This window comes from Lonchura striata, chromosome 3 (assembly GCF_050655825.1).
Source record: "Lonchura striata isolate lonStrDom1 chromosome 3, ASM5065582v1, whole genome shotgun sequence".
In the NCBI taxonomy this organism is placed as follows: Eukaryota; Metazoa; Chordata; class Aves; order Passeriformes; family Estrildidae; genus Lonchura; species Lonchura striata.
This window is the reverse complement of record NC_140705.1, coordinates 114,453,599-114,476,868: the sequence shown is the minus strand read 5'-3', so window position 1 is coordinate 114,476,868 and position 23,270 is coordinate 114,453,599. Positions and strand designations below refer to the sequence as shown.

Sequence of the window (23,270 nt, the reverse complement as noted above, 5' to 3'; positions counted from 1 at the left end):
AGTTTATTGTTACGATTAAAGAGTAATTGTATTTAATTACTAAGCAATCATCACATCTGACAGTTATATCATTTATCATGTACTACCTACAAAGGTGCAGTTCTAGCAAGTACAAGGCCTGCACTTTCCCAGGGTATTTTTGCCAGGGCCTACTAAGCTTAATTTTCCTTCTAACCCTAAATCCCCATGATTGTAAAGCGCTTTCACTGTCGGTTCTGGTCAATGGGATTGGCGTTTGCTCGCGGAGCGTTTGTGGCCCCGCGCGGCCGCCGTAGCGCGGAGCCGCCCTGGCCGCGATGGCGGCGCCCGAGCCGCCGCCCGAGGGCAGCCGGCCGCTGAGCGCGCTGCTGGGCGCCATCGCCCAGGCCGCCTTCCAGGGCAGCGCCGCCGGCCCCGAGGAGCAGCTGCGCGCCCAGCTCTACCCCGAGGCGCCGCCGGAGGAGTTCCGCGCTCTGCGCGCCAAGATGGGCGGCCTCCTGCAGGTACCGGGGCGCTGCGGCGGGACGGGCCGCTCTGAGGGAGCCGCTGCTCTGCTCTGTCCTGAGGGGAGCCCCGCCCTGAGGGGAGCCGCTGCTCTGTCCTGAGAGGAGCCCGGTCCTGAGGGGAGCCGCTGCCCTGAGGGGAGCCGCTGTCCTGAGGGGAGCCACTGCTCTGCTCTGTCCTGAGGGGAGCCCCGCCCTGAGGGGAGCCGCTGCTCTGGGGGCAGCCGGTGTCCTGAGGGGAGCCCCGCCCTGAGCGTAGCCGCCGCTCTGCCCTGAGGGGAGCCCGGTCCTGAGGGGAGCCGCTGCCCTGAGGGGAGCCGCTGCCCTGCCCTGAGGGGAACCGCCTCTCTGAGGGGAGCCGCTGTCCTGAGGGGAGCCCCGCCCTGAGGGGAGCCGCTGCTCTGAGGGGAGCCACTGCTCTGTCCTAAGGGGAGCCTCTGCTCTGTCCTGAGGGGAGCCGCTGCTCTGAGGGGAGCCACTGCTCTGTCCTAAGGGGAGCCTCTGCTCTGTCCTGAGGGGAGCCGCTGCCCTGAGGGGAGCCCCTGTCCTGAGGGGAGCCGCCGCTCTGAGGGCAGCCGCTGCTCTGCTCTGTCCTGAGGGGAGCCGCTGTCCTGAGGGGAGCCTCTGCTCTGTCCTGAGGGGAGCCGCTGCTCTGCTCTGTCCTGAGGGGAGCCCCGCCCTGAGGGGAGCCGCTGCTCTGAGGGCAGCCGCTGCTCTGTCCTGAGGGGAGCCCCGCCCTGAGGGGAGCCGCTGCTCTGAGGGCAGCCGCTGCTCTGCTCTGTCCTGAGGGGAGCCGCTGTCCTGAGGGGAGCCTCTGCTCTGTCCTGAGGGGAGCCCCGCCCTGAGGGGAGCCGCTGCTCTGAGGGCAGCCGCTGCTCTGCTCTGTCCTGAGGGGAGCCCCGCCCTGAGGGGAGCCGCTGCTCTGCTCTGTCCTGAGGGGAGCCCCGCCCTGAGGGGAGCCGCTGCTCTGAGGGGAGCCGCTGCTCTGAGGGCAGCCGCTGCTCTGCTCTGTCCTGAGGGGAGCCGCCGCTCCGAGGGCAGCCGCTCCGCCGGGTGTGCGGCATCCCCCTGCTCCGGGGATGTGCACGGCCCACAGCGCTGCCCTGCCACAGACACACATGGCTTAGAGGAACTCTTTCCCCAAAGGCACAACGCTCCGGGCCGCCCTCAGCCCCGCGCTGGGCAGGGGAAGCGGCACTTCGGGCTCTGTGCTCGTCCAAACACGAACTGCTCCTTTCTGAGAACAGCTGCGGCTTCCTTGAAAGGAAAAGGAATTTCTTTCAATCCCTAGAAATGAATATGTAGGATGAGAAAACTCCATTTGGGTACAGACTCCTCACAGCACCGCTGACCTGCCTCAAAAACCCTGAGTACGGTTCAGCATTGCTCATGTTTAAAAACCAAAGGGAGCAGGGTAGGAACTCCTCATGGTTTATCAGTATTACCATGGAATATAAATCAAAATTTCTGTCTGCTTTGAATTTCTGAAGATACTGTCACTTGCTGCAGCCTGAGGTGAGTCATTAAGTCCCAATGAGCAGTGCTGGCTTACTGATGTAGGCTGAGGCACAAACTTGTTCTTGTAGTTTTTCTTCTCAGATCCCAGTGTACTCAGGGCCTTGCAGGAATATGGCAAAGCAAATCTGATGCCAAGTGTGTGTCTTGACTTCAAAACCAGCATAGAATTTTTCAGAATGCACAGGGCAGCAGCAAGTAACCCGTGTTTTTAAGAATTATTTATTTGTTTTTGTAAACCACCAATCATGAGGCAAGCCAGTTTACCTAATGAACACATTCTGCTTTTTGTGCGAGACATGTTTTTCCCCGTGGCGAAGCCTTTTGGTCTCTGTTCGAAGTGAAGAGCGTTGTGTAGTTCCCGAGAGCTGCATGAGGCTCAGGGAGCCTCCAGGTACTAAATGGCCACTGCCACCTTGTGGGTAAATGCACGCTTGGACCGGCCAGATTTACAAACGCGGTCCGTAGTTTTAAATAGAAGTGAGAGGTTTGGAATTTGATGATGATGATGCCATTTGCTTTCTGCCTTTATGAGGGTTCTGTTGTTTATTTAATGATCAGATTCACGTGGTGCCCCGAGGAACCTGCAGTGGAAGCTGAATCCTAAAGACTGATGCCTTTAGGGCTCTCTGGTTTTGTCTGGGGGCTTTTTTCTAGTGGGTAACCTAAAGGAAGTGTCACCCAAGTTCTGTGGATCCTTATAGGATCTGTGCTCTAGGGAATCCTAAAAAAACCCCTTGGCCCTCTGGTTGCTCTGATAGCCCTCTTTCCTTCACACCTGCCAGCTCTTGGGGGGGAAGGTTGCTATTAGGACTCTGCTTTGGAAGTAGGGAGGCTCAACCTTATCTTCTTCTTTTAGTATCTCCCTGACTTGAAGCCTGGAGGGTTTTTGTGTCACACTGTATTTGCTGATAGCAGCAAACGTCACAAGTGATCCTCTGTGCTTATAACATCTTGGTCTTGGGACGCGCTCTTTGGTGTTGGTGTCTCCTCAGCACCTGGAGGAGCAAAACTTACTGCAAGATCTGCTTTTTCCCTTCCTTGTCAATCGCCAAGTGAATTTCTGAGCATATTTATTCCAGTTTTGATACTTAATGGATTGTGAAAAATCTGCATGATTACATTTACAAAAGCTGGGGAAAAAGCACATCTTTGTTACCTTTTTGTGGCTTTATTTTTTCCTTCCTCCTCTGGGTGGTGGAGGAATGGGAGCAAACAGCAGGATGACAACAGAAAGTCTAGAAGCAGAGATTCATTGCCCCTGTGACTTCATTGGTGTAGTGGTTGGTGTCTTCTAAGTAGCAAACATGGACCATAAATCAACTTCTGACTTTCACTGGATCTGAGCTTAAACAAGGTGCAGGACTTCCCAGTGCCTTTCTGCATTCCACCTGTGCAAAGCATGGGGATGAACCAAAAGTCTGTCATGTTTCCTGTAGCAATTAAAATTTTAAATTTTTCTTCCTCTGGATTATACAGAGTAGTGCTGGGTTTATGTTTATAAAAGATGTCATTATGATCTATTTCTTCCACCTGCTTCCTCTGCTGCCCATCCATCTGCTGAATATGCAGGGATCAGCTGACCTCTTTCTAAAATGCCACATTTATTTTGTAGTGAAATCATGTTTCTTCATGAAATTTACTTAAAAAAAAAAATCTGATTTCTTGTGTGGAATATCCTGGAAGGCAGGACAAAGCCCAAGGAAGGCTAGCCCTGGAGAACCATATAATTTCAATGTTGTTCTGTTAATTTTGCTCTCTGCCTTCCTCCTTCCCAGCCTCCTGTCCCTTAAGGCTTCAAAACATTGAGAAACTGGGGGAGAGCAGCTTTTGTGAATTGTCAGCCCCAGCTTTTTTGGGTTTTTCAAAGGTTATTTCATCCTGATTAAAACACTAAATGTGTCTGCTTCTTACATAAGTTTAATTTACAGTATTAGTGCACCGGTCATAGCTCCTTTCCGTGTGGAGTAATCCCGCTGTTTTCCTTTTGGTGGCAGTAACCTCTTGCATTTATTGAACGGGATCCTTTGCTGCTGGCTTTCAAGTGTCCTCCTTCACTCTTCTGCTTTGGAACAAACTTTATGTACACCGAGTAATAATAAAAATTTCAGCGTGAGGAGTAAAAATAGTTTATTTGTATTTGATTTATAAGTTGTTTTGTTTGTTTTGTTTTTTTTTTTTCAAAAACACTGAGGAAGTTACCATCTGTAATAAATATCCTGGTTTGTGAATGGTATATAGAGTATATAATATAGAGTATATAATATATGGTATATAATATATGGTATATAATATATAATGATGGTTATTATATTATATTATATTATATTATATTATATTATATTATATTATATTATATTATGTTTCTAAATAATATTATATAAATAATAATAAGAGCTTGATATTCAGCATATAAAATGTGTTGTCCATAAAGACTGTCTCCCTCCTGCTAGGGACTGCAGCCCTTTCCCTATGAAGTTGCTGTTGTGACCTCGAGAGGGGTTTCCAGAGCTTTTTTACCCCTGTTTGAGAAGGAAAAGACAACTCGATCTTCGTAACAGGGACCTGCCCTTATGGGAAAAGTCAGAGCAGAAAAATACTTGGAAGGTTCCCTCAGCTGTGGAGGATGAAGGCCTTTGGTTCTCCAGCAAGGATTTCTGCTAACAAACATTTGTGCTAGCAATTTCTGCCAGCTGGTGGAAAATAAATGATTTCTTGCATTTTTAGTAAGAGAAAAGAGTTGCCATCTTCCCCCTCCTGGGATACCTTGTGATTCCTCAAATGTGTGGGCTGGGTCATGAACTCTGGAGCACTTTGCAGTTGTCCAAACTTCTGGGAGGCTGCGATGGAGAGCAGCTTCAGTCTGAGATAAAATAATTTTGGAAGAGCTAATAGGAGAGACTGCTTGCTTTCTGCCACTTAGATTTGCAGTTGTGCCTGCATCTACTAACTAAAAAGGAAATCTTTTAAGCAAGCTCATTCTTCTTGATTCAGGGAAAAGGAAGTAAGTACTTGTTCCCCTATTTTCTACCCAAAAATGTGTCCCATGTAGTGTTACACTTTTCACTCCAGAATGACTGGGCTTTTAATGGTTAATTCTGCTTGGTTTTGGGCTAGGTGAAAATGTATTGATAACTGCACAGAATTTTGTGAGGGAGGGAATGTCTATAGTGTTATAATTGGACATACATGAGAAAATTATTATTATCTGAATTAATGTTTGCCTGGAACAACTAAATAAAAATCCTAGCCTTTTTTTTTTTAATTTAGCAAAACACCACTGTTATGTAGCTCACTAATCTGAGCACAGCTCCGTTGCCAGCTCACCAGTGTTTGGTGTTGCAGCATACATTTTCTTGTATAAACTCTAATCCCACAGTTACTACTTCTTTTTTCCCTCTTTTTCAGCATTGTCTTAGGAGGGTAAAAAACGTAACATTTACTGGAACTAGCACCTACTGAATTGCATTGATGAAAATGGCATGGCACTATCCCAAAGCATTCCTGCAGCTTTTCATGTGAGCTATTTTAGCTTTTAGGCTGGTGTACATATGGTCACTTCACAAGGGAACTGGCACAGCTGGCAGGTCACATCAGGTGGAGGGGGAAAATACTTGAGAACAGTGGAGAGGAAGGCTGGGTGCAGAACAGGGTTGGAGAACATTGCCAGGAGTGATAAGATCAGTGCTCCACTGCCTGGAGCAGCAATTTGTTGCTCAGGTATGTCAGCTAGAAAGAACAGCGTGCCTGCATCATTAGGGATTTTTTTCATTATTTTTTCGTGATTTCTCAAGTTGCAAAAGTTGGAGAAAAGTGTTACAGCCTCTCATATTTTCAGTGTTGTTTTCACTGGAGCTGATTCCCGAGGAGATGTGTAGGAGGTGTTATTGCTGGTGGCTGTGGGATTTGGAGGCGATGCTGCTCGGTACCACGAGCATTGTTTTAAACAGCAGGGTGTGCACAAGGAGCCTGTGCATTACAAACCTCAGCTACACGTGCAAATCCTCCAGGCAGACAAACAGAAGGGCTCCCACCCTTAGCACATTGTCCATTTAATGAGTGGTATTGTGTGAGATGGAAAGGCTCGTTTAGCAGGGATTGTGGAGTGCTGATATTCTGACTGTGCCACCTCAGTGAAAATGGCTCACCTGAAGTTTGATGGTTTACCTGACCTTTTGCAGTGCTTTTTTTTTTTAATGTTAGCTACGCAAAAGTGGGGAATTAAAAGAAACGTCATCACATCTGCATCACTGATCTAATAACAGGTGTTAGACTCTGTATTGCCCAAACGAGAAGCAAATCTCTCTCTCTCCCTCTCCCTCCCTCCCCTAATTACAGTGTTGATTACATCTCTGCAAGCAGAGATCTGGTTGCCTTGCCCCAGGTGTGCAGGTTGGTGCCACCTGTGTGTTTCTAGAGCAGGCAGGTCAGTGCTGGCTCTTCTATCTAATGCCTCTGCACTACCTCTGAGTTTTAGAATGCCCTACTGCATTTTAAATCTGCTAATTGCCAATTAATGGACTTCCAGAACAGCGTGCTGCTGAGAAATTTGGATGTCCTGGTGGTGGCAGAGCTTCCTGCCCTGCTGATTCCCACGTTCCCATCCAAATGTGTGGTTTAGTTTGTTGCAAGTACGTAGCCTTTTCATCATTAATGGCACCATTTCTCAAAAAAAAAACCCCAAACCCTCCAGGTGTGATTACATAATTACACACACATATGTGTGTGTCTGTGAGCAACATATTCTGTGTATATAGGGAGGTGTGTGCACACAAACACTCCCATGCACAGGAAGGGAAATATATTGGTTATGCTGAAATTCATTATTCCAACCTGATCCCCACAGTGTGTCTCTTGACCTGAACAAGAGTCTACTCTGATTGAAGAACAAGGAGTCAGATGTTGTGTTTGAAGATCATTATTCCAAATTAAATGCTTTTACTATGCTTCATTAGTATTCATCAAACATACTGTATGGAATATGTTTGAAAAGGGAGAAGGGCTCCCTTAGGCTTCACATGGAGTTTCATGCCTTTATTTCAGTACTGAGGCTCCATTCCCCAAAGGGTGTGGGAAGTGCTGAAGAGGGTAATGAAGCTCAGTGCCATCATCTCACAGCACTGGTGATTCCTGGACTACTTTTAGTGTCCTTCCTCTTTTACATGTGGGGCTCTGAAAAGAGGAGGACTTGACCTGTCTCGTCTTCAATTTGATGCATAAAGAAAGAGTAAAAGGAAAGGCTCAATGCTGAAATGTTGTTCTTTACTGTATGATACTCTAAAAATAATGATACTCTCTTGCAACTGGTGTGAAGGAAGATTAGTTCTTGCTTGCTCCAGACGCCAGCTGATGGTGTCAAGGAAGTAAAAATATTCATTTTAACCTTATTGGTCTCATGTGAGGCTGCCGTGCAGCTGAGCAGAAAATAGACCTTTATTTCTTGCTTTCTTTCTTCAGAGAGAGTGGTTAACACATTGACTAGAACTCTGCCAAAGATGCAGGAGCTGTGGTATGCACTTGAGCCTGTGAAGTTCACAGCTACTGTGTGAAAAGGAAATTTGGGTGACACTTACACCTCACCCTTTTTTACAAGCTGAACATCTGAAATTTTTAATTCCTTGTAACACTTAGCTACAATTTTGCCATAATGCAATTTAGATTTTTGACTGTGCTAGTGTGTAGCAACTGGGTGCAGTATATCCAACAACTTATTAAAAAGAAAAAATGCAGACCAGACCAAAAATTTTGTATGGTATGGCTAGAATTTGCTTGTATGGCTAGAATTATTGCAGTTTGAAGCTTGTGTTCTGGATTTCTTCCAGTCTGGTGACCATATATGATGCCTTCTTCAACAGCCTTCTTCAACATTTGGATGACATTTGTTCTTTCAATAGTTTATTTCATTGAAAAAAAAAAAAAAAAAAAAAAGTAAAGCTTTAATGTCACAAAGTGCCAGGCACTGCAAATGGTACATGAAGTCCTTTTTCACTGATGTTTTAGTCCTAATACCCAGTGGACAGAAGTTGTCAGGAAGAACATCTGACAGCTTGAGCTCCTGAGTGGTTCCTGTGTGTTTCCCCAGGAGCGTCCTTGGGCAGTCAGGATTAGCTGCAGCATTCTGGGAGGGCTCCAACATATCCCTGGGGGCTGATTTTTTTATAACAAGGTGAATTGAGTGACTTTATTTAAAGGCAGGGCCTAAAATACCTAGTTTTTGATTTTATAATTGTCACTGTAGATGTATGTTTTTAAGTACGATGAATTTTAAGGATATGGATTTTTAGGATAGGATTTAATTTATGGAGTAAGTAAGAATGAGTGAAACATTGATGGCCTCCACTGTGAAGGATTAAGGGTTCATTGCTGGGAAAACCAAACTGGCTTGGTTGGTTTGTGGGCTTTGGTTGGTTGCTTTCTTTTGTGTGGTTGGTTTGGTTTGGCTGTTTGTTTGTTTGTTTGTTTGTTTTGAGGGGAACGTGTTTTTGTTTTGTATTCTCAATACCTGAAGCTTAAGCACAGTAGTTTTCCATAATTTTTTACCATTGTATTTACCAGTCAGAAACAAGGAAATCAAATCTTCCTTTAATTATTTTAGCCACCCAACTATTTAAAAATTGGACTGTTTGAGCCAAGTAAGTTGTATTTGCCTTTGCTTTGTTTACAGTGCACAAGCACCTGGTTCTGGTTGATAGCCAAGATCTAACTCAGAGTATTCTATCTTCTATAAAGTTGGTAGTTTTAGAATTGTATAGCATGCCTGGGACTCCCTCCTCATTCTCAGTTCCCAGTGGAGTTCAGTACCTCTTTATCTGCTGTGCCTGAGGACTGCAAGTTTAATTTTTAAAGGTGACAGTGATCTTGGAATGCATTTTTTTATCCCTCTGATTCTTTGGCATATTCTATATTTACCTCTTTACAATGCTGGTTTATATGTGATTTCATGTAAGTAAAAATAGACTGCAACAATCTCATCAAAAAAAGACATAAAATATACTTTTCAGAGAAAATGTGCAATAACAGCCAGCTTGTCCAGTTTTTAGCCTTAAGTGTTTTTCTAACTATTTTTAAAATATTTTTGTCATTGTGTCATGTCATTGTGCATATGTTAATGCATTTCTGAAAGCATGTTTTTTCACATCTCTTTCCCTTCCCTCACAGTAAAAAGTGGCAATACAAATATAGTTTGAGCAAATTCTGTGGGTTTTTTTCCAAATAAGGTTAGTTTTTTTTCTGGTTGAGATGTTTTGGGATCTCTGCCAAAAGATTTCTACCTCAGCTTGGTGGGTAGTTTTTCCTTTCCTTTCTTTGCAGTCTCTCTGAACTGTGATGCCAGGATTATGAAATATGTTTTGAAGATACATGCGCTGAAGTAGTATCTGTGTGAAAGGCAAGTAATCAACAGACATTTTTACTCCTTGTCTGACATTTACACACGGCTTTGTTGTCTCTCTTCAGACTGTCACATCAGATGTGCTGTTCTCTCAGACTCTTTTTGCCATTTCTGGTTCAAGAGCGGTTTTTATTCTCTTCTGACAAGCTGCTTGTATAAGTACATTTTAGTTTTACACAGTCACACATGGCAGAAGTATTTTGTGTATTTGGATTAGTTGTGATTCCTTTTTTATTTTTTCATTTAGCTCAATTTTTTAACATTTTTGAAGTGAGAAAAATGCTTGTAACTCCCTTTTTCTGTCAAAGAAAAAAATGGTACATTTATGATTTACATTTGCTTGTCAAGGAAAGTGGGTTTGTTCATTTTATGGCATGCTAGGAAATCTGTAAAAAGTCTCATAATGAACAGAAAGCTCTAATAAAATTGTCCAGTTCATGTGGACAAATGGCAGGGAGTTTACTGAATATGAGTAGCCTTCAATTTGACTCAAAGACAAAATCCACAAGGAAAAAAGAAATGAATTATTTTTGATGCCAAGGGTTGCAGTGTCTTGGAGCAATTGACTGCTGAAGTTTCTAGCAGTTGAGGCCTAAAAATGTGAAATCAAAGGCTGGGGTGGCACAGGGCTGGGGAGAGGTTCCTAAAAAAAAGGGAAAGCCTGATGGCTTGGCCATCCACTGATGGATGACTCCAGCAGCCCAACCTGATAGAAACCACCCTCTCTGGGGTGATCCAAGCAGTCAGTAATGTTCAGTGGGATTCTCTTGGAAAGGGCTTTGGATGATGTCTTAGCTGTTTCATCACATCTTCATCTTTTTCTCTCCCCAAAATATTAATTACATTTAGTGCAGAGATAATTTTTGATACAGGAAATGGCAGCTAGGTCTTTATGGGACAGTGGGAGATGGTTTCTTCCGAGCTCCCTGCTTTGGCCTTTGCTCCTGCTCAGGGGATGTTTTCCAGCAACAGGGACGGACAGGAGCATTTACAGGTGTGATTCCTCTGCTGAGGAGTTTGACCTGCTGCTCCTTTCTCCTTCCAAAGGCTCAGCTGTTCACAGCCACCATGGCTGCTGCTGCTTTGGGGGGCATGTTTTATGTTTCACAGAGCTGACAGGAGGGAAAACCATTTTCCCTGTGCTGAGAGGAAGCCCTGGTGGCTGGGATCCTGAGAATGGAAGCTTCCCTGTCACCTGTCAGCTCTGTCAGCATGTAACATGAGCTGTCAAAATAGGTGGTGAAGGACCAGCTGGCAGAGCAATGTTCCTTGCTTCCTGTGAAGCAGTGTAATCTGTAAGCTTCCTCCTTTCATGTTTGCTGCTGAAACACACGGTCTGCAGGGTTATGGCTAAAGCAGGGATGTGTTCCCAGCCTGGGCTGGGAGTGCAGCAATCCTTCTTCCAGGTAGGAAATGGAGCTCCAGCTGCTGCTCAGAGTGGCAATAGCAGGTAATGCACAACAGTGCTGGGAAAGAAGGAAAGCAGAGATTGGAGTCAGAGTTTGCCACTAAAACGGAATATATGGCAGCAGTGTAGGGATGAGGCTCATATGGCTCATGTTTTTCACTGCTAGAGCATCTCTGCTCTATGTCCAAATGCAAGCCAAGGGACAGATTAGTTGAGTTAGCCATTAACTTCTAAGATGCAGACAATCAAGGTACTCTGAGTAAAAGTGGAAATTTAATTCATGATACTAATTCTGTTTCTGTGTTTGGTTCAAAATAAAGCAAGTTTGTGCTGATTTCACTGATAGGATCACTGCTTGCAAAGCTCCAAGAAGCTCTGCTAATGTCTGCACCGTTACTGCACTCAGGAGTAGGGCTACAACTTTTTTTCTGCATCTTCAAATTGTGAAGTGCTCCAACTTCTATTTTTAACTCTCCTAAGTGACATGAGATTAGACATGAAGCAGTAGTCCGCAGCAGCAAGTAATTTTCCTAGAATGGTTGTAGAAACCTGATAAACACAGATCTCTTTTATTGAGATAAGAGAGCAAAGGGGGAGAAGAAAAGGCTGAGCTTGTGGTCTCCTACAGAAATGACAGGTCATGTCACCAGTTCCAGGATTGTCACTGTGTCTGTCTTTCTTTTCCTGCTTTTACTCCCTTCCTTGACTTTTTTTGGTTTTTTTTTTTTTATCACCTGGTGTTTTCTCTCTTATCTGAATTTCTTCTTCTTCCTTTTATTTACCACTCTGTCTTTGGCAATAGTCCATTAAATGGCTTTCATCTGTTGAGGGTTCTTGCTTCTGAATCCAGCTCCTTCAGGACTGAAGAAGAAACCACTTTAGACTGAATAATGTAACCTCTAAAGATCTGTGTGTTCTCCAAGACAACAGCTCCCTTCTGCTGAAGCAGAGTTCAGGGAGCACAAGTGTGTGCACATTCATTTTGAGAGAGGCTGAACCTCTTCAACTTGTCTGTAATATGGTTGCATGTTTAAGAACTACTGGAAATATGACATTTCTTTCCCTCCACCCCAAATGGCAAAATGCTTTCTAAACCACAGCAAAGAATTGGAGTGGAGAGAAAACTGATGACAAAGTCTGTGATTTTTTTTCTTTGCTGTAATTCAGTAGAGTACAGGTCAGGTTGGACAATTTATATTTGTATTTTTAATTTCAGTATGTTTGTATTTATAATCCTCCTACATCACCTTTGTTGTTGCAAGTATATCTGCTATTAATAGAACTTTTGTTTTGTTCCATGTTTTATCTCCCTCCAGCTAGTCCAACCTATCTGTGCTCTCTGAGAAGCACTTTCCATTGCCTTTTTTTTGTATAACTCTTCCTCTTTCTATTTTAAATAATACAAGTGTTTTGAAAACTTACTCAGGAAGGAAGGGCTGGTGATTTTTTTTAATGTTTATTGCTTAAAATCCAAGCTTTAAGTATCTACTCATAATCTGAGTCTGCAGGCGCCATTTGGATATCTACCCATGAGTGATGCTATCCGTGAGTGGGCTTGTTCTGTTTTGTTATTAATGTTTGTTCTTGTTTTTTTAGTGCTGTAAGGCCTAGACAGAGTAGGTCCAGACTGAGTAATCCTGATGATTCTCACTTTTCCTTCAGCTGAAGATGTTTTCTGTGTGGGGAGCCGCTCACTGAGGTTTGCAGGAAGCGTGATGTGACCTCAGGAACACGGCTCAGGTTGCGGCTCCTCTGGTGGCTGCCTGTTTTCATCAGCCTTTCATCCTCCTTTGTCATCAAATGCATCTTCACACCACAGAAAAATGACACCTTCTGCAAATAAATTTAGGAAGTGGTATTTTATGGTGTTGTGAGTTCAAACAGGGCATTTCTACCAGTTGCACAGACTCTTGGCAGGGGCAGGCTGGAGAAAAAATGTTGTTGTCGCTTCACATGTTTTTAAAAACTAATGCTAAAATCTCTTTTGTGTTCAATTGTAAGCTAGGTCAAAAATAGCCGAATATTCACTCTCCTGTGATTGAACTTTCAAGCAAAAAAAAAAAAATTAATAGAGAACATAATTTGGTAAGCTTATATACTAAAAAATAAAAAAGGTGTTTAGGGGATTTCTGCTTGGTGGGAGCCTGGGAATTGTGGGAGTGGAGATGGAGGAATCAGTGAAGAAACATGAAAGTGAACTCTTGAGAAGAGTTTTTTCCTTCCATGTGCTCAATTGACAGGTCTGTGTGGAATCAAGCTTAATAAGATCCGAAACACAGGAAGGATGTAATTTTGCCTGAAGCTTCATCATCCACACACACGTTTTTCCCATCTGCAGTAGCAGTTCCATAATTTTTGTGTTGGTGTGTGTTGCGAGTTTTCCCATCCAAGAAGAAAGCTTGATGAAAATCAGAAGTCAAATTCAAAAATATTTACAAGTTTACTGAACCCCTGTTGACCTGGTGAGTGCCTCCTTGGCAAGGAACCAAAAGGTTGGAATAAAACCAGTAGTTGTTGCAGAAGACCTGTTACATACTAGGAAAAAAGTAAGCTACAGGATTTAAATAAATGTATTTATTTACCTCTTAATGGTTCACAGGTTCAATAGTTCTTTTCTCTTAGCAAACTGTTTTGGTTCACTTTTGGCTTTCACTACAGCTCCATAAGAGGGAAATAGAAGTAATACTGGGACATGGTATGGAATGTGAATAAAAGAATTAATGTGATCTCCCATGGATTCGATGAAGACTTAGAGATGAGTTAAAATCTTTCTACTGTGTGGTAGAAATTCTAAATGTATTAAGGTCACTTGGGATTTCTGGCTTAGAAATTTGTGGGGAGTGTAGACGCCTTTAGTTTTGGGGTGTTTTTTCCTCTGAAAGATGGATCACCATTTCCAAGTGCAGAGAGGCTGCAGGCTGTTGTATCTAATTTTGTCTTAATTCTGATTCTCAGGAGAGCTTTGGTCTGTAATAAACAGTGTTTGTGAGGCACAACCTACCAACTAGTAGGAAACCTCTGCTGTCTCCGGAAACGTGGGAAAGTCTTCTGGACTTAGATGCAGGGACCGTCTGTGGGAACAGCTCATTTATGACAGGGCTGGATAGCTCAGCAGCCCTTGGGAGAGTCAGGCTCAGACATACAGAGGAAGACCCAGAAACCACAGGGTTGGGAAGATGTTGGATTCCTCCTGTCGGAAGCTGCTCTTTCCACTGAGCTGGCTCTGACAGCACAGTGTCAGCAGCACTCGTGTGCTGCTCTGAGCTGCTTCTCTTCCCCTGCAGGCAGCTGCTGTTTGCCCCCAGGTCGAGGCAATGTTTTCTTCTGATGCCATTCAGAAGAAGAGAATGGAAGAGATGCACATTGGTGTCACCCAGGATGGGCTTTGTGTGGTGAGGATGTTCAGCTGAGCAAGGCTCCCTGGCATGTTCCTCCTGTCCGCAGCTGCTTCCTTGTCTCCCTGCCTGCATTCCTGGGGTCTGAGACATGGCTGGCAGGGTTCTATTTCTAAAAGCACACGAATGAGAAGAGCAGTGATGCAGGAATAACCTTTTACCCCACCTCCCAAAAGCCTGAGGAGGTGAGTTCGGTAGCAGGCTCCATGGCACTGAATTGTTTCCTTGAGCTTGGGATTTCTTTGTGCTGTAGGCTGGCAGCAGCCTTCACTTCTGAGGGTCAGCTGCAGGAAATGCCTCCACGTGCTACTGTGTCCAGCTCTTAGAGCTCTTCTGTGATGGTTGACAAGTAGTGTTTTTCTTCTGAGAATGTAATGTGTTCTTTTTTCCTCAGTGGGTTTTACCAGTTGTTGTTTCTCACTAGTACTGCATGCTTGTCAGGCTTTATTTCTCAGAAGAGATAATGAAGTCTATTTTCCTGTTCTGTGTACCAGGGCACATGTCTGATGGATCTAATTAGGCTAATACAAAACTCTCCAGATTACCAAATATTGTTTCATTAAGGAAATGGTATTTGAAGTCATATTTTTATTGGCTGAATTGTATTTGAAGACACAGTGGGTATGTGTTAAAGGAGAACACAAGGAGAATTCAGTATGACTAAGACTGTTTCTTGCTGTTCAAAAGCATCTGCCCAGCCTCTGCAAAAAGGAAAGTATTGCCATCACCAAGGGCAGGGTTTGTGTGCTTGTAAATGTGACAGACTGTCCATAAGCTGGGCTTTCTAGGAGGGAAAAGCAAAAGTGTTTTATCAAATCACAAAATACATAATGTGAGCAAGTTTTTAATATCTAATGGTGTTGTCTTACAGACTCTGGTTTTGAAACAGGTTTTTCTTACTTAGATGTTTAAGTGAAGTCACAGTAAAGTTAATTTACATTTGGCACTGGCATAGAACAGCTGTGATTCTATACATTCTTAAGATAACTTTTCTGCTTTTAGTTAGTTGAAGATTTTTATGTTGAAATGGTAAATTACATGTGATTACCAACAAAAACTGAAATTAGCTGAGAGTATAAAGTCTCTATAAGATAATGATTTGTCACTAACAGTACAGTGACTGAAGATATGGCAATTACTCTGCACTTTAAGGTCTGTCTGGGCTAAGTAATTGGCATTAATAAGATGTTTCACTCTTAGAATCAATGCTGACAGTGATTCAGCTCTAGCAGCAGATGGATAAAACAGGTTTCAATACCTTTGAGTTCTGAGAATTTTCCTGTTAGGATATGTTGTTTATTCCAGCATGTTGGAAGTTGAACAACAGCTGGTCATTGTCCTGGTGGTGATAAATGCTCATCTGAAGCTCCTGGGGTTTTAATAGCATAAGAGAGAGACTAATAATCAGATATATTTCATCTACCTCTAGTTATAAGCACAGAAGAACCACTCGTGTTTGAACTTAAATCAGTCCTTAGAAATACCAGATGTATTCACTGTAATTGGATATTCTATGTAATAAATGAGCATTGATAAAAGTAATAGAAAGAATTGTTTGTAGAGCTATGCAGAATATTATTTGAAATATAATTTTTGCCAAGTTAAAATAAAACATTTCCCCAAGCTTAAAAGAATTCTGAACTGAGGCCCTTCATATAAGCAATGGAGTAGAACTACATTTGTTTAAAGAATAAATTGTGTAAATGTTCATGCAACAAGAGACCAAAAAGATCAGCGAAGACTTTAAATAGTCTTTCATTTTTGTCCACAGTGAAATGTTTCCAAGTTAAGATGAAAAAGAATACTAAAATGAATTACTGTTCTTATGTGACTTGAAAACCATTATAACCAGTGGGATTTGTTTAGGAATTTCAAAGAAAATATGTCTCCATTAATTAAATTCTTCATGCAGCTGTATCAAAATATAACTCATTGATTGTTTGTACCACTTCCAGTTAGCTTTTTTAAAGGAATTTTTAAGCAGTAGTCATATTTCCAAGAAGAGAGAGATTCTAGTCTGAATGATGGATTACAAGGCTGTGTTTTTTAAGGTATGCATTATCTGATAAATACTCCACCAAAATACAGTATGAGTGTTACCTTTCAGGTTCTTGGCTGTGTGCAGTAAGTTTCTTTTATATGTAGAGTATAAAACTATCCCTGTTGTGTGTACATGTGTGTATGAGGGAGGTATAAATGATGGCTGATTATTATACATGGTTTCATTTCTCTGGTTTTACATGGCACTCTTTTGGTAGCAAACTGTATCAGGGTGCTTATAATACATAAAGGTGCAGAGCTTTTAAATGTAGCTCACACCACACCTTAATTAATTGTCAATCTCCTGATTATCTTTACCAAATAGCCAGGTTGAACTGTCCTGTATATGTTCTAGTAATGTTGTTTGGTGTTCCTTATGCTTAAAATTTCCAGTTTGGCCATAAGCTTCCTTGTCTGGATACACTTCAAAGTCAGATTTATATCACATGTCAAGCACAATAAGGAACTTTGTGTCTGCAGTTTTTTATCAGCTTAGAAGGGCACTGCCAGAAATCTTGCTGTATCTTGCAAAAAGGGTTGTTGTGAAGAGAGTGAGGTTAAAAAAAAAAATCCAGAGGATTACAAATGTGAAATGCTTGAAGGTTATGAAATGAAGCCTAGAAAAGGGGTGCCTGGTATCACCATGAACCTGCATAAGGTTCACATTTAATGCAGATGAGCTGTTTTGCCATGACACCTGTGCTTCACTCAGTGCAGGGGACACAGTTTGTGTTCTTGGTTTCTGCACAGGAGTAAAACAGAAGGCAATTTTCTGCACAGCTGAACTGAGAAGAAAGTCTGCATTTGAACTTGATCTTGACAGGGCTTTCATGAGGTGCTGGGGTCTCTGCTTGTTGATTCACCTGCCCTCCTCCCCCCATTCACACAAACCAGCACAGGAGGAGTACACGAGCAGGAGCTGCTGTCACACAGCACACAAACACAGATGTAGTGATGTGAAAAATATTAAAGCAGAAAATACTGCACACTGCTGTTAGTAGACAGTGTAAAATGTGGCTGTAGGAAAGGAGTGTAAGTCTGAATAGCTTTTCTCCTGAAGATGAAAAGAAGTGCTGTTTTCACTTCCAGCATAATGAGTTAGTACAGGATAATTACCTCTTAAGTTAAATATTTCTGATATAAAGCAAGCAGTATGTACCAATATGTCAAATGCCCTATAGAAAAGCCAGAATGGTGCACTAGGCAGCTCAGATTTTATAATAAAATCACAGATGCTCCTATTAAGCTGGAGCCTTAATACAGCTGAGGGTTTACTCCTAGTGTTGATTGCCATTTCTTTTCTCAATCACATAACAGATGGCAGCTGATCTATTGTGAAAGCAAGGCAAGGCAGCTCCTCCCTCATAAAAAACACTCAATTTTTAGATCAGCACTGCCCAGTTTTGCAGACAGGCAATGTGAGGTTCACAGTGTTTGTGTCCAGCCCAAAGCCACACACTGTCACACCCCTGGCTACAGGAATGAGCCTGTGGTTTCCCCAGTGCCTGGAATGCAGCTGTAGCAGTACCACCTCAAGGATGATTAAATTGAGGCAAATCCCAAGGACTGGCTGCACTTCATCTTGCTGTGCTCTGTGTCAGCATGTGCTTGGAGGTGTTGTGTTCATTTTGGAGAAGTTGCATCCATTTTGTGTGAAAAAGAAGGAAAAGCATCTGCTTGAGATGACGATGGGGAAACAACCAGTTTCCTCTTCCTACCTCCCATCCTCCCTTGGTGGCCATATATAGTAACAGCTATTGCCACTTTGGCAATGCAGATATAAGGCTGTGGATTTGTCAGTTCTGACAAAATAGATGGGAAAACTGGATATCTATATAAAAAGGGGCTTTGAGGAATAATAATAATTTCTGTTGCTGCACAGAGCCAAGGAGTAAATGACCCCTTCCATGCTGTTGCAAAATACAAATAAAGCCTGACAAAGTCCACCAATGCTCTAAAACAAGCTGCAGGTGCATTGTTAAGGCTTTTGGGCCTTATGGATTGAATAATAGAGATGAAAAAATGCAGTTGCATTTTGACTCTCCCTTGAAAGGCTTGTGCTCTTGCTGCTGCAGGCCCTGCTTTGCTGGTGCAGCATTTACCAGTTTTGCTTCCTTGTGTGTGGTGTGGAGGTGGCAGATGAAACTGTGGATGTTGCAATGAGCTAGGCTGCCCCTTCACTTGTTCCAGCCCAGGAGCATGCCTTCTTTGTCCCAGCCTTCCTGTTCCCTGGCCCAGCAGAGCAGTGCCAGACTGACACAGTGTTTGTAGCATTGTGCATTTGGGAATGCCTGTGGCACAGTGGGGAAGGGGCCAGCAGGCAGGGAGAAGCCTCCTTGCTATCCCATACCAGTGCTGAACTCCCAAAGGTGCTCCCAGCTCATTGCTGGAGCCAACCCACTCCCCTCCAGCTGCTGTGGGGCAGGAGTCTGGGATAAGTAGTAGGCACTTGCAAACTGAGTCTTAATGAAAGGTCTCAGGTTGTTTGCATTACCTGGTTTCTTTGTACAGCCCCTTCAAGATCCAGTATTTGTCAAACACTAAAGACGTGTCCTTTAAGTCCTCAGTTAAGCAAGCTTTTCCCTTTTACTCCCTTTATTTTCCTACAGTCAATTGCTTCAGCAGACATGGATTTGAATCAGCTGGAAGCTTTCCTCACTGCCCAAACCAAAAAACAAGGTGGCATCACGTCAGATCAGGCTGCAGTCATTGCAAAATTTTGGAAGAACCACCGGACTCAAATCCATGAGAGCCTGATCAGTCAGAGCTGCTGGGATAATGTCCTGAAAAACATGAACTGGAGAGTGGACCTGAAGTCACAGCTGAGGCACATTGATCAGATAAACACTCCTGTTGCAATAGTTGAAATGGAACTGGGAAAAAATGGGCAGGTAAGCTTCCTTTTGCAAAATACATGAACCTGATGTAGCTACACATGCACTGAGGCATATTACCTATTGCTGAATTCACTGCATCCAGATCAAGGCACTTAATTTGTCACCATTGGCCCTTTAATGGACTTGAAATTGGGGTCCATCTTTGGATACAAAGAAACATTCTGGGTGGTGAATGCAATTTTTCATTTTTTTTCATACCTTCACATATGTATTGACAGCTCTCTTTTCATTAAGCTTGAACAATCAGAGGATGTAGAAATCAAACATGATCTTATCATTCCGTTTGTATATTGTGCACTGCAAATGCAATTAGTCTTTTTTTATTTTAATTTAACACTAAAATTAGTTAAGATATGCAAAGTAGGAACTGAAAAAGAGTAAAGTTCACAAATTACATTTTAGAACAAATGAGGGGAAAGGCTCCTTTTTATTTTACATAACACCCATTCTTATGTTACTTATTACCTATCACATTATGCAATCTGGCCTTATCTGCCTGAAAGATATCTTTATACATACACACACACACATATATATATATATATATATATATGTATAGCTCTATCAGTGCCGAACATTGCCTTCCTTTTTTTATCTTTATAGTCCATAGGAATGTATAGCTAAAGGCGCAGCTTCTCATTTTCACATTTGCTGTTGTTTTCTAACAGGAAATGTGCTTCATTTTGGTATCTTTTCTCTCTGCACTGTTTTAATAAATTTCAAAACCTCATTTCTTAGCAGTAGCTACTGCAAATCATGCCATGAGCTGATGTGGGGATTTTGATGTTAATAGTTAACATTTAGCAAGGTTCCTTGTATTTCATAGTATTTTAGTAGCAAGATTGCCTGAATTAAGAATACCTCAGTCCATACACCTGGAAAATATGTGTGCATAGGAATGATTGAATTCCAGCTGTGTGGCTAAGCCAAGACCAGGATGAAGGTACATGAAATTGGAGGTCCTGCAGAGACAGAAGGTATTGTTGGAGTCAGTCTGTTCACTTTTCTTTGCAGTCAGTGAAAGCTGATCCTCCCTGAGCCTTCCACCCATGGATCTCTGCAGTGACCAGTACAATAATGGTGTGTGGCTTCAGGTTTTTTCCTGACCTCAGAGAAGTGGAGTTTTCTGCTCAAGATCTTGAGATTGAAAATGATTGTGTTCTATTAGCAGCAAATGGAGAAAAGGTTGCTTTGAATAAAAAGGTTACAGGGAGCACATTATAATGAGTACATTGAGTACATTAGTGAGCAAATGGGAGAAATACCTACATTCATTTAAAAATGCATCCTTTAACTCAGAATCACTGTTTTGTTTCACAAGGGGGTTATGTAGTTAGTGACTCCTCTTTTGAAACTGTTTTTTTCCCCAGTAATGGATTTTACAGTAATATCAAGCAGCAAGGATATTTATATTTCTTTCACCCTCTGCAGAGGGAGTCAGGGGATGGAGGAGGACTACACATTTCTGAGGCACACAGAAGAGCCCCACAACAAAATCAAAATTAATTATTTTAGCAATGCACCTTCATGCTGCAAAGGGAAGTGGTTGTGTAAATGCATTTTTGGAACTGCCATCAAACACAATTTTGCCTCCTTCCCTGAGGATGCCAGTGAGCTGTGGCAAGCCTGACACTTGGTGTGAGTTAAACTGGTATTTACTGGAACAACCATGGAGTAATTAGCATGGTCACCTCTGGAGTCAATGTACATTTATTCTAAGACTCTGGTTTCACATAGCCTTTGGCTGTGGGTTAAGTAAGTTGTCTGCTGTAAATCTTTGGGTTGAGGCACTCTGCATCAGGCTGTATGCTCCTGTGATGGGATGAGTTTTGGGAAGCCACAGGGCTTTGGGGACCTCCTGGAAAGATTGGTCACAGAGACTCCTGCTGGAGGTTGAAAAAGTTGTTGTTGCACACTGGATCCAGCCCACTAACTTGAAACTGTCATGTTTTATAGTCTTTATAAGTATTTTTACTTTATTGTTAGCACATCTCTTCTAAATATCGAGTCTTGTAGCACATCAAATACACATATATTGGTATCTTTCTTAAGTTTAGCAGAGAACATATTTTCTAAACAGTTGTCAGCCATAGATGGGATTTGATGAATAATGAAGATCTGGCTTTGAAGAAGAAAGCTGGCTGATGATTCAGGAGTAAATTATTCACAACGGACTGTTTTCATTTGGACATATGATAACAGGGGAATATACAAGTGCATTGATATGTAATGAATTGGCATGAATATTTCATGGTTCAACAGAAGGAAAGAAATGCTTTGTAGAAAATGTACCTTTCCAGAAGTCACTCTGATTCTTCTCAGTGTCTCTGGGTTGGATTTAGGTCTCTGCCTAGCAGACGGCCGGGCTGCTTGGTGGAGCATCTTCTCCTTCTGCCTCAATAAATAACTGTGCTTCCTGCTTGCCTTCTCTGAATTTAAGGCAACTCTTTCATGAGGGGAAGACTCTGTGTGTGAAACCTGATGTGGTTGGATATGGGGAATTAATTGGAAGTGGCTGGTTCATAAATGCCACTAGACGGAGTGCATTTTGCCAAATTTTGTAAATGTTTTCTGGCTGGAGAGAGCTGCTTTTGGGTTTGAGAATCCATCACAACTTGCATGCATTAATTCTTGCTAGCCTTGCCATTACTGATAAAGGAAAAAAATGAACCCTTTTCCCTAAGTGCTCTTAAAAACACTTCTAATTAAGAACATTTGAAAATAATATGCTGCAAAAACATGATTCCCAAAGTCTTCACTTTGGAAAAAGTGATTCAAGATCTGTAAATTGGAGTTTGAACTCTTCTTCAGTAATGATTTTACAGCAACATTAAAAGTTTCCTTTATGCTGGTTTTGTAGTCTTTATAGATCCTGGCAGATCTATATTAAGATTAAAGGCAGATGAACATGCTAGCCATCAGCTTTGAAAGCCCATTTTCTTTAACAATATGACTAAAAATAAAATGGTAAAGCAGTTGCACTTTAGCCTGCATTTGCCTTCATCTTGTGATATTTAGTGCTCATTGCTCCTGGTTCATTTTTTCCATTTGAACAGCTCATCTTTTCTTTGGCACAATGGTTTTATCCTCTTGGGTTTTTTATCTACCTTGCTGGCTTTCTCTTAAAACATCTGTAGCTACCTGTCCCCTTCTTTATGTCCTTTTTTATCTTGTTCTCCCTCTCTGAGCGTGTCTGTAAAGCTCTTTTGGCATGAAGTTTCAGCCAGACGTGAATCTGCCCAGAGGGATGGGAGAGTGAGCTGGAGCATCCTCCTCATGCCCTTCCTGCCCCTCTGCACCAGCACTGCTCCACGTGGTGGGCAGCCACTGCTGTGCAGTGTTGGCTTACCTGCACATTTCAGTCCCAGATTTATACCTGACCTTGCCCCTGACAGAAAATTAATGCATTGCTTTTGCACCGTGGCTTGGCACTGAGATTATATTTCAACTTGTTTTCTGGACTTTGCTGTGTTATTTTCCTCATGAAATCTGCCTCTCCCCTGGGGTTCTGCTCTTCCTGTGGGCTGATTTGCCAATAAGTTTTACTTTCTTTTTATAAATATATAGCATTATATATTTTGCAATTTAATGTCTGAGACTGATCAGATATTACAGATTAACTTAGAATTTGTTTCTTTTTTTAACTTATTTATAGAATGGGTATTTCCACATACATTTATTTTCAGTGTTTAAGATACCAGTAATTCATGTAATATCACTTCTATTGGAGCTTTGTTGGTTCTTAAAGCAGGTTTTATGATCAAGGAGTATGTTCTGCCCTGGTTTAACATGAAGCTGGGATTCTGCAGCATTCTTCCCAGAAAGACCTGAGATAATCACATCATGATTATGGATTAAAGGGTTTTTTTCACAAAATATTGTATCTCTTCTCTTTCCTTTTCTAAAAGCCTCTATCTGACAGAGGGGTCATCACAGTTAATGATATACAGTAAGTAAATACCACAATATAGCAAATACCAGAAGCTAAATACAAGGTAAGAAATTAGGATCATTTCTTTCAAAGTTAAGGGCAAATGAAAGCAGGCTTTCACTCCATATATTTCTCTGGTCTGAAATCACCAGGGATATGTATCTTCACAAAAAACAAGTGTTTTTCTTTAAAGAACTGGTAGGCATTAGTAA

At 42.3% G+C, this 23,270-nt stretch overlaps 1 protein-coding gene across 6 annotated transcripts in view; it reads left to right on the top strand.

The window, feature by feature from the left end:
- The first annotated feature begins 278 nt into the window (after nt 1-278).
- COMMD1 (copper metabolism domain containing 1) overlaps nt 279-23,270 on the top strand; it is a 64,217-nt gene continuing 41,225 nt past the window's right edge. For 4 of the 6 annotated variants that reach the window (XM_077781831.2, XM_021538632.3, XM_085577281.1 and 1 more), the window contains exons 1-2: nt 279-482; nt 18,840-19,121. In XM_077781831.2, the coding sequence (XP_077637957.2) occupies nt 297-482; nt 18,840-19,121 (468 nt within the window). In that variant the 5' untranslated portion in view covers nt 279-296. The other 2 variants (XM_085577283.1, XM_085577282.1) reach the window with 2 other exon arrangements.